The following is a 15,889-nucleotide window of genomic DNA, read 5'->3' as shown; positions in this document are numbered from 1 at the left end:
ATATTGTGCTGAGGTGCGGGATCAAAGTGTGGAAAGCTGGCAGCTTAGGGTGAGGAGAACGGGGAGAAATGGCGACAAGAAGAGGATTACAGAAGATGGGTTTACTGAATATCAAGCATGTAAAATTGTATTTTCCCTCTCCTTGAGTCCAGATGAAAGTTGTGATCCTTGGCCGGTTTCACCCCCATAATCCACTTTAGTGCTGAAAAAAAAGGAATGAGTCTAAATGGAAGAAGAAAGTTACGAGGACTCCATAAGCCCTGAGCAAACTAAACCAAGATTGTGAAAGAAATGACTTTTCAGGAAAATACCCCTGTCATTTTCATGGCTCAGACTTTAGACATTCATTGCACCCATTATGATGACACACCTGATGACTTAAAATCATAAGAGGACATTATGTTGATTATATAAAGATGGAATTCAATAGGCAGTCTTCTGTCGATAAAGATGTTGTTATTTTTTGACACTTTTCGCATGAGTTGCTTCATATTTATTACTATTATTGCTATATGTGAAACTAAATCAGGGAATGTACTTCATCTCAGAAATATCTAGGCTACAGCACATTTTGATGGACACGTAATTTCAGTAAACTGGTGCCTGGTGCCACAGAAACGTACACAAGAGGCAGCATGAAAAAGAAGAGAGGGGGGGGGGGGGGGAAGAACTTGACATGAGGAGGACATTTTGAGGGCAGTGAGATTCAGCGGGCAGCACGACCCTTCCCGGACTATATATGATTGACAAGGGGATCTCGGCGTGACGTCAGACGTTATTGAGGCTGCTTTCCAGGAGTAACAGTCTGAGGGTGTGAGAGAGAGAGAGAGAGAGAGAGAGGAGGCTGAAAAACGGCACATCTTCCACAGAGATAAGACCGGAGGAGACTGACTTTGCCGAGGACGCAGAGGATGGTAAACCTGCCTGAGCTCATTTTATACACTTCAATATTTTTGATATACTTTATTAATTCGCCATCGAGCGATTCAACACATGCGTGTTAAATTTGCCTACACCTGTTAGGGTCATTATGGTTATACAAGAATAAAGGTTTGAGGAATTTGAACTAGATTTAAAACACACATTTTGTAATTGTTTCCTGGTTTTGTCTGACATTTGTTGATTGGTAATAAACTCCGGGTTTTCTTATTAGTTCAGTCCGTTTTTTTTATCGATGCATGGCTGCTGTTGTTAAGCACGCGCATTTAGTCACCGGAAGACCATGTGTTCTGTCTCTAATGATGTTTGAAATGTGTGCAGGGCGATTAATTGATGTCCACATTTCTGTGTTGTCCAGATTTCGTGGTGCGTCACTCGTGCGTAAAGCTATGGCACCATCCCCAGAACGCACAGGAAGCGCAGAGAAACACTGACCGAAACCTTAACTTCCATCATGAACATTCTCTCGGACCGGTCAGTCAGTGAAACCACGTTTTAAGTAGTCGGAAGTGGACGGAGAACGAGAGGATGTTATGTCTGAGGACAAACGCAAATAAGATGTGATTTTTTTTTCCCCCCGCTGACTTCAAAAACGACCAAAAATAAAATGAACCCTGGAGATAAAAGTGCCAAGTGTGGAATTTGAATAACAACCAAACAGAAGCTGCTGTGAACTGGCCATCTGTTAAGCGAGGCATGTTGTCTGGAGCGTTTCCAAAACAAAGACACTAAACACATCCTCGTTTTACCGCGGATGGACTCTCCTGGGGTGAGATTTTCTTCTGAGACAATCCGTGTAACAAGATTCTTATATTTGTACTTTCCTGAGACGGTGGCAAAGCATGGTAACCGTTTTCAATGTTTGTCATTTTTAAATTATTGTTTCAGAAATTGAAGCAGCAGCAAAATTGTAATTTGAGTGCTCTCACAATCTCATAGACCTGCGTGTGGACATTGGATTGGCACCCTGGGTACTGTAAACACTGATTTCTGCCCTTCAGTGGTGTAATGGAGGATAATCTAAGTCTGCTTGTTGCTAAAACCTTGCCTGAATCCTGTGTGTGAAGTTGTCTGAAAAGGAATCAAAACATGTTTGTTTCTCCAAAATCCCAAACAATAATTCCTTAAAATTGAAAAAAAAAAAAAATGCATTAGAGTGTCATAGATTCTTAGTTTGCCAATTTCCATCTCACTGACTTTTCAACTATGGAGAATGTGTCCAACTCCAGCGGTGTCCCACCATTCTGCAACGACTCTGTGGACTTCTACTCCCTTACGTCTGGAAACCATACTGGCCTGAACTGCACTCTTCCTCCCTCTGAGATGTACTTCTACGTTGACCTTTATGTCATTTTTCCGGTCATCTACTCTGTAATCTGTGCAGTGGGACTGACGGGCAACACGGCCGTCATCTATGTGATCCTCAAAGCCCCAAAAATGAAAACGGTCACCAACATGTTCATCCTGAACTTGGCCATTGCAGATGACTTGTTCACACTGGTTCTGCCAATCAGCATAGCGGAGCATTTGCTGAACGACTGGCCTTTCGGTGAGATTTTGTGTAAGGTCATCATCAGCATAGACCACTACAACATCTTCTCCAGTATCTATTTTCTGACCGTGATGAGCATTGATCGTTACCTGGTAGTCTTGGCTACAGTAAGGTCCAAGCGCATGCCTTACCGTACCTACCGAGCAGCCAAAATCATCTCATTGTGTGTGTGGATCCTTGTCATACTCATTGTTATGCCTTTCACTGTGTTTGCTGGTGTCTTTGTGAATGATAAGAGAAAGCGCTGTGTCCTCATGTTTCCCCCACCTGAGAGTTCATGGTTCAAAGCTAGCCGGATCTACACACTAATCTTGGGCTTTGCCATCCCAGTGTCAACCATTTGTATCTTATACACCATGATGCTTTATAAGCTGAGGAACATGCGGCTCAACAGCAATGCCAAGGCACTGGACAAAGCCAAGAAAAAAGTCACTATCATGGTGTTTATAGTCTTGGCTGTTTGCTTGTTCTGTTGGACCCCTTTCCACCTCAGCACCATTGTGGCTCTGACGACGGATCTGAGAACGACGCCGCTGCTGATCAGGATTTCCTACTTCATAGTAAGCCTGAGTTACGCCAACTCCTGCCTCAATCCGTTCCTCTATGCTTTCCTTGATGACAGCTTCAGGAAAGCCTTCAAGAAAATGTTGGAATGTAGACCGGCCTGAATGTCTGACACAGACGCGTACAGTGACTTACTGAGGGAGCGCACACATGGAATGGTATGACTGCCATTTAGCTTGGTTTGTTCAAGCTGCACTAGGCAACTTTGCACAGTTTTACATGATAGCAGCTAAATAAATTTTAATATATGCTCTACGCCTAATATTCTGCCTGTAAACTCCGCATAACGCGCTCTCTAGGGCAAATATGATTGTAATGCTTTTCGTAAACCAAAGGGACGTGAAAACAAAAATCATAAAGGTCTTGAAACTTCTTTTAATAAGGGATCCAATTTAGGGTTATGCTTGGAATTAATTAATAATTTACTCTATATGAGGAGAAGATATAAAAGCTGAAGTAAACCTTACAGCTGGAATATATATTTTACTGAATTTGCCTAGTGCAGCTTATGGATGCTATGAGAGTACGGAAACAATTGTAAATTGACAACGTTGTTTGCAACAGGAAAGGAGAATGGCTACGGTTTAATACTCACAGCAGGAAATAACACATATGCTGTCACTGTCAGTAGAATTTTCTGATGAACTGGCCATTAACTACAGGTTGAGGCCAATTTTAAGATGTCAGAAAAGAAAAAACAAAACAATCAAATTACAAGGCAGCAAGCTGAGATGAGCCACTGCAAACAGCTGTGACATTCTCTGAATTCAGAGGACAGAGGAGCGTCAGCGAGGGCAGAGCATCTGCTGTGTGAAGAAAATCCACTTTAAACAACATCACTGATTTGCATGCCGTCAATCAAATCCACATCGTGCGAATAGTCAGGGTTGCAGGGTGACGGGATGCATGTTGGGACCACAGGTGTTTTGTTTTTAAATTGTTCATCATATGTGTTGCAAAAAAGAAAGGAAAGAAGTGCTTTAAAAACAAGTTTAAGTTGGTTGGATAACTTAATTATTATGTGACGATGTATGCAAATAAGTCAACTTTTACACTACGCTGTTATAGGCCAATCAGTTCCATTTTTGTGGAGATGTTTGAGTTCAAATTTAAATATGACTGGAAAGATTTAAGCCTAGAACATTTCAATTATATCTTTCAGTTTAAGTACATTTAATGTATGTATGTGTGAAATTAATGAATAAAAGGAACCTTGCCAACTCTGACAACAATACTGTAGGCCTGATGTTGACAGGCATGGGACAGGAGGGCTATCTAAAATATTTTTATTCTTCACAATAAGTCTTTATTTTTGTGAGCAACCTTTTGTTGCCCCCTGTTGACGACAGGGTGGCATTACCTTAAAAAATGCACCCAGAGCTTATCACACATTTCAACCCTGCTGAGTTGAATGGAGAGAGGGAGGTACATACTTAGACATATTTCCTCGTTTAACCTTTATTGCAACCGTATAAGAGTTTGTTTTCCTTTTCTCCAGTGCATCATGTTGTAAATAACAGCTTGCTGCTGTGATTTAGCAAACATGTGGTGTATATTATTGCTTTGTTTGTTTTGCTCTGAGTGCAAAAACAAAAGTGTTTGGAATGTTAAAAAAGTTTATTATTATGATCATGATTATTATTATTGTTTAACTTTATAGAGGAATTAACAATCAGCCACAACATTAAATCCAGTTACCTATTTTAATGCTGTGGCTGATCAGTGTATATACTGTATACAGTCACAACAATAAAAATGGCAACTCTGTGCTTCATTGTCATAGTGATGTATGGTCAAATGTCCTTCATAAGTAAAACTTGTGTCATACAAAAGAAAAATGAAATACAATTCCAGTTGGTTACTATGAATCCTTGTCTTTTATGCATTCTGTAATATGAATAAAAATCATGGCATTGATTATATTGTTAATAAACCTTTTTTTCCACTTTGTCTTCTTAAATTATTTATATATACACACACACACATATATATATACACATATATACATATACATATAAGTATATATATATATAAATACATACATATATATATATATATTCATAGAAAGGAGTTTTGATATATTGATAAGTTGATACGTAGACATTTGTTTCCATAAGAAACACATGGCCCATCTAGATTTACAGTGGGAATGAACGTTGCAAAAAATAGATGAATAAAGATGATATATCCCTTGATGGTTAGGATGTGTTGTTGTTCTTATCAGTTCCAAACTGGGGTTTAGGTCAATGTCAGGGTCACCAGAGAGCTTCTTTACATAGGCGACTTAATCAGAAGCACAACGGTTTAGTGGTCATAGCATCTTATCACGAGAAAAGTTCACAGATTTAATCTCAACAAGCCTTTAAAGGGGTTTTAAAAGGGAGGCGCTACAGTGTGACACACACTGAGTATCCATGCGTCTTATGTGGAGATGTAAATATGTTTACACAGTCACATTATGGGGACTTGTCTTTCTTATGGGGACAAAAAGCAAGTCCCCATTATGTAAATGATTGCATTTTAAGGTAAGACATGGAGGTTTGGGTTGGGTTAAGGTTAGCTTTTGGACAGTAATGGTTATGGATAAGGTTACAGTAACTCTCCAGGAAATGAGTGTAAGTCAATGTAATGTCCTCTGAAGTCATGGAAACGAGAGTGTACTTGAATTTATATCTCCAGGTCCAGAAAACGTATCTTTATGAGGACATTTTGACCTTGTGGAACATTTTGTCCGGTCACCACAACCTTGAAAGGATTTTAGGTTTAGGTTTAGGTTAGCTTAGGCACTGCGTTTATGATTCTAAATTTGTGTGACAGATAAGCATGAATTTTCCTTAAATGATAAACAGTTCCTCTGTGGGCTCTTATTAACCAATGTGTAGCCAAACCTGTGGTGGGTGAATTAACCCATTAACGCAAATTCTGTAGGTTGTATTTTTAACCAGCCACCAGTCCACCATAAACCTTTTTCGAAGTGTCCTTGCTCCAACACACCTGATTCAAAGTAATCGGTCGTTATCAGGCTTCTGCAGTGCTTGCTGATGAGCTGTGAATCAGGTGTGCTGGAGCAGGGAAACATCTAAATCATGCAGGGCAGTGAGAAATCCCGGTCTAGTGCCACCAAGTGCTTGTTATAACATGTTAAGAGAGTTTGTGATGAAGCATTTTTGTCACTAGGGGACAGTGTTCGTCCATATAGATACTCATACTATTCCTGTGTGTGTGTGTGTGTGTGTGTGTGTGTGTGTAGTTTCCTGCATAAAAACTGATCTTGCCAGGACCAGTCCCCATGGAGATCAAAACATGGTCGTAATGAGGCCGAGCCTCATTTCTGAGGAACTGGTTAAGTTTAAGGCTAAGACTTCCATTGCTGTCAGATTAAGGGTAGGGTTAAGCAGTGGTTATTGTTAAGGTTAGGGATGATGCTTTGTTTATGATGTCCAAAAGAATGGAAGTCATGAGAAGAATAGCTGCACTAACCTGTGTGCGTGTGTGTGCGTGTGTCTGTGTGATTTGTTTCACATTTCAATAAAACATTGATACAAAAAGTTGACAACTGGTATACATTATTTTCACGATATTTAAGTATTACTGGACAGTTCTCATTATACTTTACTCACCTCCATATGAGCATTTTGATGATTACAGACAGATATATATTTGAATAACAAGTGGTCACAAAAAACACACACCAGGCAACTGTAGATGGCAGTGTGTAGCTGAAGGTGAGACATGTGCACAGAGAGTCTATCCCACTCTCACTCTCTCATATACATTCTTATATACTGCACGAACACAGACCTTCCATCATTCTCAGCTCTCTCATGAACTGCATTCAAATAAGGAAGCAACAATTGTCCATCACATTTAATGGAGCCTGTCACCCTAAACATTTGGTACCATTTTTTAAAAGGTTATTTCACACCAGTGTCTTTGCATTGCAATTGTTTGGTTACAGCGAAGGACAGATGACGGTGAACTGATAAGACGAAATGTATACACTTAACGGTTTATATTTTTTATGATTACTACTACTATGTTGTACGTGAGAAGCCACACCTTTGCCAAAAAAAATAAAAAATCTTTGTAACTATTACAACCCCCCAGGTGGACCTAAGTGGAATGAGTCATTTTTAAAAGGTTTTTTTGTTTTTTTTGTGTACAAAAAAAGACCTCAGTGTTTTTGTAATAATGGAAAAAAAAGAACATATGTGGGGAGGAAAGGAAAAGGGTGAGGTCCCCGAAAAACAAAACATACATATAAGCCTAGCCCTCACCAATTAAAAACAAACCAAAAAGAAACCCAGTCTAGCCCTACTCAAAACACAGCAGTGGCACCCTAGTGTTTCTAACATGTGCTGCTATCAAGGCTTTCTCCAAGCTGGTCGATGTCTTTCCTCCCACCACATACCTCACCAAGCCTGCCTTATATAGTCAACTCCTGGAGGATGAGTGGCTGCCTCAGTGACCGGGAACCAATCAGCTCCCCCCCACTACCAGCTCAGGTGGAACCCAATCATCATCAGTATCTGCAAGGAAACCTAGGTGAGGGAGAAAGGGAGAGAGATAAATGCTATGTGCTCTACCTGGCTTTGCAAAAAATATGAAATGCAAAGTCAATTTAAACCCAGAATGGTTACTTACATACAATAAAAGCAATTTAAATCAATCAATCAATAAATGAATAAATACATAAAAAATCCACAATCATAACCGCCAAAGTGGGCAGAAAAGTTGGTACTGATGCTAACACCCCAGGAAGGTTCTCAGTTTGACCTCTCGGTGTGAAGTGTGCAGGTTCTCTTGTATGATTGTTCTGCAGGTACTCCAGCCTTAGGCAACTGGAGGCAGGTTAATTGGACATGGTGAATGTTGCTGTATGTTGGACTGGCAACTTGTCCCGGCTTCTCCTGCAACATTTTAAAGTGCAAGTAAAGCAAATGCAGTGTTTCTCCTTTTCACACATTATGTACTGTATGTAGGAAAATAGTAGCAGCTGAGAATTTGTGGAAAAATAGAACAGCTGTGGAGTAAAGAATTATTGAGCAAAGACTCTCAGTTTTCTGTTCAGGATTTGTTTTGGTATGTCTGCTGAAGGTGTCCTACACCTGCACACACATACACGTGAGTGGGGAACAAAGCAGCCGAACGTCCATTCTCTTCATGTTTGTTGAACAGCGACGTTCACCTGCTTTGGTCCCCACTAAAGCACATATGTGTATGTGTGAGTGGGTCTTCATCTCCTCCCTTGGACACATCCCATGAATCATTGCTGAATGAATTGACACTTCTGGATAGAAGGAGTATATGCCACCTGGATGACTTTTAAATCCAATGTTACAATGCACAAAGTATAGAGATCAGACTTTTCATCCAGACGGCACCTATCTGACCTGTCAAACTTTGTCTTCTCAGATCCATTGAGGATCATAACAGAGTAGACTGATCTTCCTCTTATTGCACACACATACAAATGGCATCTTCCTTAAAGGAATAAAAGTGAAACTGTGCTTCTGAAAGGAGGCATCAATACATGCAGTTTTATAAGACATTCACTTTGCAACCACTGATACTGATTTTTTTTTTGGTTTTTTTTTCCATTCCATTCCATATGCAGGCTTTCCTACCCACAGTCACATTTCTCCTATAGATAATCATATACCATCTCTAAACTGTTCATCATTCCATTTGTGGGTCACTTATTTTACCTTAGCGTTCATTGAGGGCAGACCACATTTTACATACCTTTATTCATACCATAGGGAAATCTGTTTCACTCCTGTGAGTGGATGTATGTGAGAGCCTGAAAAACATTACAAATACTAAAATCTATTTTTTTTAACAGAGCTCTCCTTGCCTCAACATTCCCAACAGCCTAATTGTTATTAATTAATATTTAACTGAGAAGAAGTGCATGTATCAGTGGTCGGAGGGTTGTGAAATGGAAAGAGAACCAGGACTTACTAAAAGCTTTATAGTGACCTTTAAATGACACTAAAGGCAACATGTCGCTGTTATTTGCAGAGTACTCTGCAGTACTGCTGTAGCACTGGACTCAAAAAGGCTTCATAATTCATCTTACCACTGACTGCTTGGTCTCAGGTTCAAGTGTTTCAGCAGTGGGCTTCAGAGGTTAGGTGACATCTTTCTATAAACACATCCCCACACTTAGCTCTCATTTATAAATGTGTACTTTTCACCCCATCATGATTTGAAATTGTATATATGAATGTATCCAACTCTGCATTTTTCATCTATGTCAGGCTTCCCAATGATGACATCTTCACCTCATTTTACTCAAGTGCAGCTGTAATAGAATAACTTTTGAGCACTTGTGTGTGGTTTGTGCTCTAGAAACAGAAATGTGAGATGCTGCATTTTCATCAAGTCATCTGCTAATCTGAAATCTGAGTTTGATCCCTGGCTCTAATCTACACGCAGATGCATCCCGAGACAAGACACTTAACCTCAAAGTTCCTGAGATATCCAGCCACTGGGGGTGTTTATAGTGCATATCTCCTGGTTGGTGCTGGTTTCAAGCCCAAATAATTAAAATATCAGAAATAGTAATAAAGACAAACATGATTTTTTTATTCTCATACTCCTGCCTTGTCAAAGCTTCTGTCTGAACAATGTGATCAGTGTGAAATGATAGGCTCATAGGACACCATCTGGCTTTGCTAGTAAATAATACACTCACACTCATTCATCTTCTACCGCTTTATCCTCGACATGAGGGTCACAGGGGGGCGCTGGTGCCAATCCCAGCTGACATAGGACATAGAGATAACTTTGGTACGGTCAAATGTGACAAGGCTTTTAGCTCGGCACAAGTAATAACTTTTTTTAGGGGGTGGGAAGAACTGTGATTGAGGACTTTGAACTGTGGAGGGCATCATTTAAAAGAAGAAGGGAAATTGGTGATGCAACTATGAGCTGTGTGGGCAAAACAGTCTCATTTCACACAGTGCCAGACTTCCTTCTCCCCCCACTTGGACGCTGCATCCTCCAGGTGTGGTGAATTGAGACACAGCTAATATATTTGTTACTTTGGTGTGCTTTGCTTTCTTGAATTTTCCTTGTGTTAGTATGTTGCTCTTTGTCCTGATTTTGTATTGTTGGTGTTTTGAGTTTTGCCTTGTCCTTGTCTGATTTGTTTCCCTCGCTCCGAGTGCCTCACTGTGTTTGGTCCTGCCTGTTTATGGGATTCAAGTGTTTTTGATATTGTCTCCCAGTTTATGTCACAAATTCAGAGCCTCAATACATTAAAACCTCCAAATTAATAGTGTAGGTAGGTGTAAATATGCTGCCAAGAGGAAAGCAATGAAGAACGACTTTTGTAGAGTGAGTGTCAGAGACCACGTTTACATCACAGGGTTTTCCTTCATCTACAGTCCGCGGGTGTTCTGGTGGGGCACTTGTCTTCTGGGCACATGAGATGTTTGCGATACCATTCTTGGTTTTCAAATGATGGTGATAATGATTTAAAGCAGTGCACACACAGAGGGAAAAAACAGCTCCATCTTTACCTAAATATTGCGGGGCTAAGCACGGATGCATTGTTTGGCTGGGTAGCAAGCTCTACAGGGTGTCATGTATACAGGAATATGATCGGGGTATTGCCGGTCATTGTTCATGTAAACAGGTTCTGTAACTGCCGTGGTGTGTGCATGTCAACATAGTCAGTGACAGGGTCTAAGCCGTCTAAACTCAGGTGTGCTGCCTTCATTTCTACCTGGAGAGCAGTAAACAGGAAGAGATGATGAAAAGGATGACATTTCTTGGGTAAATGTCACACACACGAAGTAGGCAGAGGGAAACCGGAAGAGGAAGTGACCAGGAAGTGGGGGGGGGGGCTCAAAGCCAAAGAGCAAGAGAAAGACAAGCATGGTATTGCCTACCTTTATCAGGTTGACTTAATCAGTGATAGATTGGGAGCGGAGGGGGAAGGAAAGAGCGCACCTGCATTAACTTGCTTCATAAGCATGATGTGTCTTTCATCTGCCATGCTAAGCTTCCTTGGCTGCACTGTAGCTACAGACCTCAACGTTGCCCGATTCTTTGTGCTGATGTAGTATAACTACATTTGTATTGTTGCTGTACTGCAACCTCACCTTGGTAGCAGAGTCTGGCTGTTCCTCACCCAGGTTTAAGCCTTTCATGACTATGTGTCAACCTACCTTTGAATGTACTGTTTTAGTGTGCTTTATTTTGATTTAACATAAAAATAAAGATAAAAATGTAACGAGGCTACTTCATAGACAACATGTACTGTCATTTCTGTCTAGTTTCTTTGCAAGTGGTTGTTGTATTATATTGCATGTATTCCCATGGGTTAGAGTGTGGGTGTGTTTCACATTTGTATGTACATGTGTATTTCTTTGTCTCTCTCTGCATGCATGAGTAGCAGTGTCAGTGTCTCAGGTATATGGAGCCCACAGAAGAGGGCATTTCAAATGAATACCTGCATGAAAACCTGAATTGAAAGTGGCATGGTTTGTTTTGACTATAACCCACATAGAGAGATGGTATTTTCATCAAGCTGATCAAAAGAACACCCACATATCAGCCTGACCGAAAAGAAAAGCTTTAATGCTCGGTTAGACCTGGTAAATCAGCTGAACCTCAAACTACAAAGAACTAGATTCTTTTTATAAAAGGTAATACAAGACAAGTAAAAAAAACAACAACATAGATTTTACTATTTTTATTGAAATACACATCTATAAAACCTTCCATAACTGGAAGTTTGCAAATGTTGAAAATAATGAAACTTATTCTGTCCACCTCGGTTTGACACAGTTTCAGCTACACAAATAAAGAATTGCACCAAATGTCCCCAGTAAAATGAAAGTAGCTTTTGTCTGATAAAATTGCTTGTGAGAGGAATATGTTTCGGCTGTCTTCATCAATCATTAAAGTTAATATTTTTAGACACACAAACACAATTTGGTCTCTCTTCATTACACACTTACGCATGTGAGAACAGTGCATACCGAGAGCTGTCCAAGTATAGACTCTTTTTAAAAGAAATATTTCAGATACAGTTCACGGCATACAAATTATATGTTCATAAGGACCAACTATTAATGCAGTGTCCACTGTACATTAAAATCATAAACATGAAAACATAGGATCATAGGATAATAAAACAATGTACAAAGAAAATGAACACACTTTACAGAGGGACAGTGTGTGATGACATTGGTTCATTCAGCTAACTTGTGCTAAATATCTACAAAATACAAGCTCTGGTATTAAAAACTAAATCAAAAATAATCCCCTCAAAAATCCAATTATTAAGAGTAATATGGGAGATCAGGACAACTCATCTATCTCCCCCACATTCAGCTCTCCATTTTCTGCTTCGTACAGAGTAAGTATTTGTCCAGTGCTCTGGCTCCTTCTACCTCTATCAGTCTCCTGTATTGATTTTCTGCCTCGCTGTAAAGCCTGAGCGTACAAACAAAGTGGAAAAAAAGTGAAAGCAAACAATAATCAAGTGAAGTGACAAAGAAACCTGATCACAAAACTATCCTCCTACAGACAAGAGTATGTGCTATATATGTGCTTTTGTCTGTCTATTAAAGCGAAGGTCTTCGTTATATGAGATCTTCAACATCCTCTTTAGCATATCAAGACATATTGAACAATGCTATGCTTCCAACTTAGCGGCAGCAGTTTGAAGAAGGCTCTTTTCTATTCCGACATGATTGTGCCCCAGTGCACAAAGCAAGGACTATAAAGACATGGTTTCACTAATGTCATTACAGTCCATGTTTGTGTAGTGGCCGGGCGTCGGAATACGTTTATCCACATAGTGTATCTGTGGTTGAAAGACCATGACAACAGACGTCTTTTAAGCTTTCTCACAGTACAATGTCGGACCACTGTCTAAGAGCCACAATGAATAAATCAGGCTTTGCCCCCTCTTTTATAACAGGGCTCTCAGATAGAGAGGAAAAATAGCGAGGAACACTGGTCACCCACTCCACGCTGCATCTGTACGATCAGTGATAAATGGAAAAGGAGGGGGAGTTGGGTAGTGCTGCTCTTAGAGACCTGTTATTTGACTGTGTATGTGTTTCTCTGTCTAATTGTCCTTCTATCACGCTGCATTGATGATGAGGCCATGGTCACAGACCATGTCTGCCTTGTCCTCTGACTGCTTTATTCTTATTTATCACATTACCTTGCAGCATGAATGCATTGCCATATGTCCAGAAGCAGAAGTGCTAACCATGGCATCATCCTTTCATTTATTTTCTCTGTTTGGCTGCTTACATAATCTTTGTTCTGCAATTTATATTTTATTTCTATGCTACATAAAGCTGATTTGTTCTGTTTCTTTCATTTCCTCTTTTTCCTCCCTCATTTTATGCTTCCTTGTATTCCTCACTCTATCCCACTTTCCCATCTCTTCCAACATTTGATCCCAGTCCCCTGAGACCTTTTCAGATGTCACCTCTCACTGATCCCTGCTTCCAGAGAGGAGACTACGCGACTCTGTATGAATACTGATCAGGAGGTCGTTGAACAGAAGAATGGCTGGAAGGAAAAAAAAAGGAATCAGAGAGAAATATAGACAGAGAGAGATAGGGTAGGTTACCTTTAGACAATGTGTTAACAAGACCTAGAGTTTAAAATCTGTCTGATGTTAAATGCACAGAATGGTGGTCTCTCATTTAAAACAATATTAGAAGATCTAGTTTGATGACATCATGGCAGTGAAGATCCATTTGTGACTAATGCACACATTAAAAGGCAAAACCTAATTAGTAGTACCAAATACTTCCTTCTTCACTCTGATGTTTCATTGGAGGTCTGCCCCAGAAATTATAGCTGAACTGTACCGTACAAATGTGATCGCACATTTGCTTTGTGTTTTAAGGTAGACATGGAGGTAACAGGAAGTTGTGTATTGTAAGAGGGTATGAGGTAGTGTTAAGTGTCGGAATGACAACATTAAAAGGTGAATTTCTATGTTAGAAGTGTTTTATATTAATACATATATATGGTCTATACCCCGATATGGTCTTGACATTTTTAGATACTCTAACCACATTTTTCACAATTTCCTTAAATTCAGCAATATCAAGATCGAGGTCACTATGCTAATTCATTTCATTAAAACTCTCTTTGTTCTAAACTTTTTTGAACAGACTGCAAAGAAAGTTTTTGGTCATTTTGGGGCAACCAGTGACCAATTAAATGCTGGTTCATAAGGTGAGCAGTAGTTTTGAGAACAACATACTGTTTATATGTCTATAAAGTGCTGACACATTGCTTTTTACGAACGGGGGGCAGAGTGGGAATGAAAGACGCACCATTCTCTTGATTACAAAACAGTATCATTAAAATATTTGAGCTAGTTGCCTAATGTTGCTCTTTCAAGATCACTTCCTTTGGCTGACAAACAGTTTCAAATCAGGAGGGTGCTGTGCCAATCTCAGCTGACATAGGGCGACAGGTGTGGTGCACCCTGGACAGTTTGCCAGTCCATGGCAGGGCCACATATATAGACAAACAACCATCCACTCCCACTCTCACACTCAATCCCCATATTGCATGTTTTTGGACTGTGGGGAGGAAGCGAGAAAACCCATGCACACACGGGGAGAGCATGCAAACTCACATGCAGAAAGGCCCTTGTTCCAAATGGGACTCGAACACAGGTCTTCTTGCTGCAAAGGCAAGAGTGCTAACCCCTTAACAACCGTGTGACCATCAGTGATTCAGACTATGATAATTAAACTGAACTTGAGGGAGACATTAAGTCAGTGTCCTGTGAGGAAGCATGGTTTACTTGGGTCATTCCTGGCTGCAGGCTGTCTCCACTGCTACTCTGCACTGTAATAAAATTGCAGTTTCATAATGCTGATCTCATAAACTAATGGATGCCCAGGGCTCAAACTGTGGGCGGGTTTGTAATTTAATCACAAAGCTATATGTAGCATTTACAGAAAATGCTGGAACTAACATTTAAGGTTATATGACCATAAAACAAGGCGCAGTGCTGCTGAGTGGAAAAGTCACATTACACAGAATATTCACTGAGACAAAATATCACTGACTTGAAAACTGTATGGCTGGAAACATCAGAAGTAATTGTTCAGTCATCAGTCATCGGCCAGGACTCTCTGACTCACACGAAAGAAACTCATTCTATTTTAGAAACACATTTTCCTCCAGCAAAAGCTGCCACTTATCTGTGAGCACTTTGTTGCATTCTGTCTTCTGTAGTTCCTCCATAATTCAACAAATTTGACATATTTGCATTCTCTGTTTCTGCAATGTCCAGGGCCTCATTTTGTTTCCAAGTGCACCCTCTATTTTGGTTGATGGACGGTCCAGACATCTGAGACCACTTAACCATTAACTTCAGGATAGGACTGAGGTCAAGGTTAGGGCCAAGAAAAAGGACCCTATCCACGGGGAAATGAGGCAAAACAATAACTTCCTTTGCTGTTTTGAAAAAGTTTCAGGAAATGTCTCCATCCACATGGAACCCCCCAAAACAACTCACAACGCTGTAGTACATATGCCAGGCCTGTAAGTGGTGCTGCAATGCTACGCCAAAATGGAGAAGAAGACGCTACACGCGTTACAATGTACTGTGCCAGTTTTTCTGCACGGGTGAGCTTCATCTAACTGTAGACAATCACAGAGTATTGTTCATTCAAGTAAAAATAGGGTCTGCAAAAATAGGTTTTTGATATTAGTTTCACTTTTAATCTTTAACACTGTTAAAGATTAAAAAACCTGTTCTAGTTAGGGATGTCCCAATACAACCTTTTCACTTCAGATACAATACCGATATTGCAGTCTTGAGTA

The 15,889-nt window shown here is 40.1% G+C and overlaps 1 protein-coding gene across 1 annotated transcript; it reads left to right on the top strand.

The window, feature by feature from the left end:
- The first annotated feature begins 2,133 nt into the window (after positions 1–2,133).
- npbwr2b (neuropeptides B/W receptor 2b) lies at positions 2,134–5,005 on the top strand. Its single transcript, XM_058643032.1, has one exon. It carries the CDS (start codon positions 2,146–2,148, stop codon positions 3,157–3,159), a length of 1,014 nt encoding a protein of 337 aa, XP_058499015.1. The 5' UTR covers positions 2,134–2,145; the 3' UTR covers positions 3,160–5,005.
- The last annotated feature ends 10,884 nt before the right edge of the window (positions 5,006–15,889 follow it).

This window comes from Solea solea, chromosome 11 (assembly GCF_958295425.1).
Source record: "Solea solea chromosome 11, fSolSol10.1, whole genome shotgun sequence".
Classification (NCBI taxonomy): Eukaryota; Metazoa; Chordata; class Actinopteri; order Pleuronectiformes; family Soleidae; genus Solea; species Solea solea.
This window is presented reverse-complemented; position numbering and strand designations above follow the sequence as displayed.

Coding starts and splice junctions, on each gene's coding strand:
- npbwr2b (XM_058643032.1), top strand. CDS start 2,146: ATGGAGAATGTGTCCAACTCCAGCGGTGTCCCACCATTCTGCAACGAC.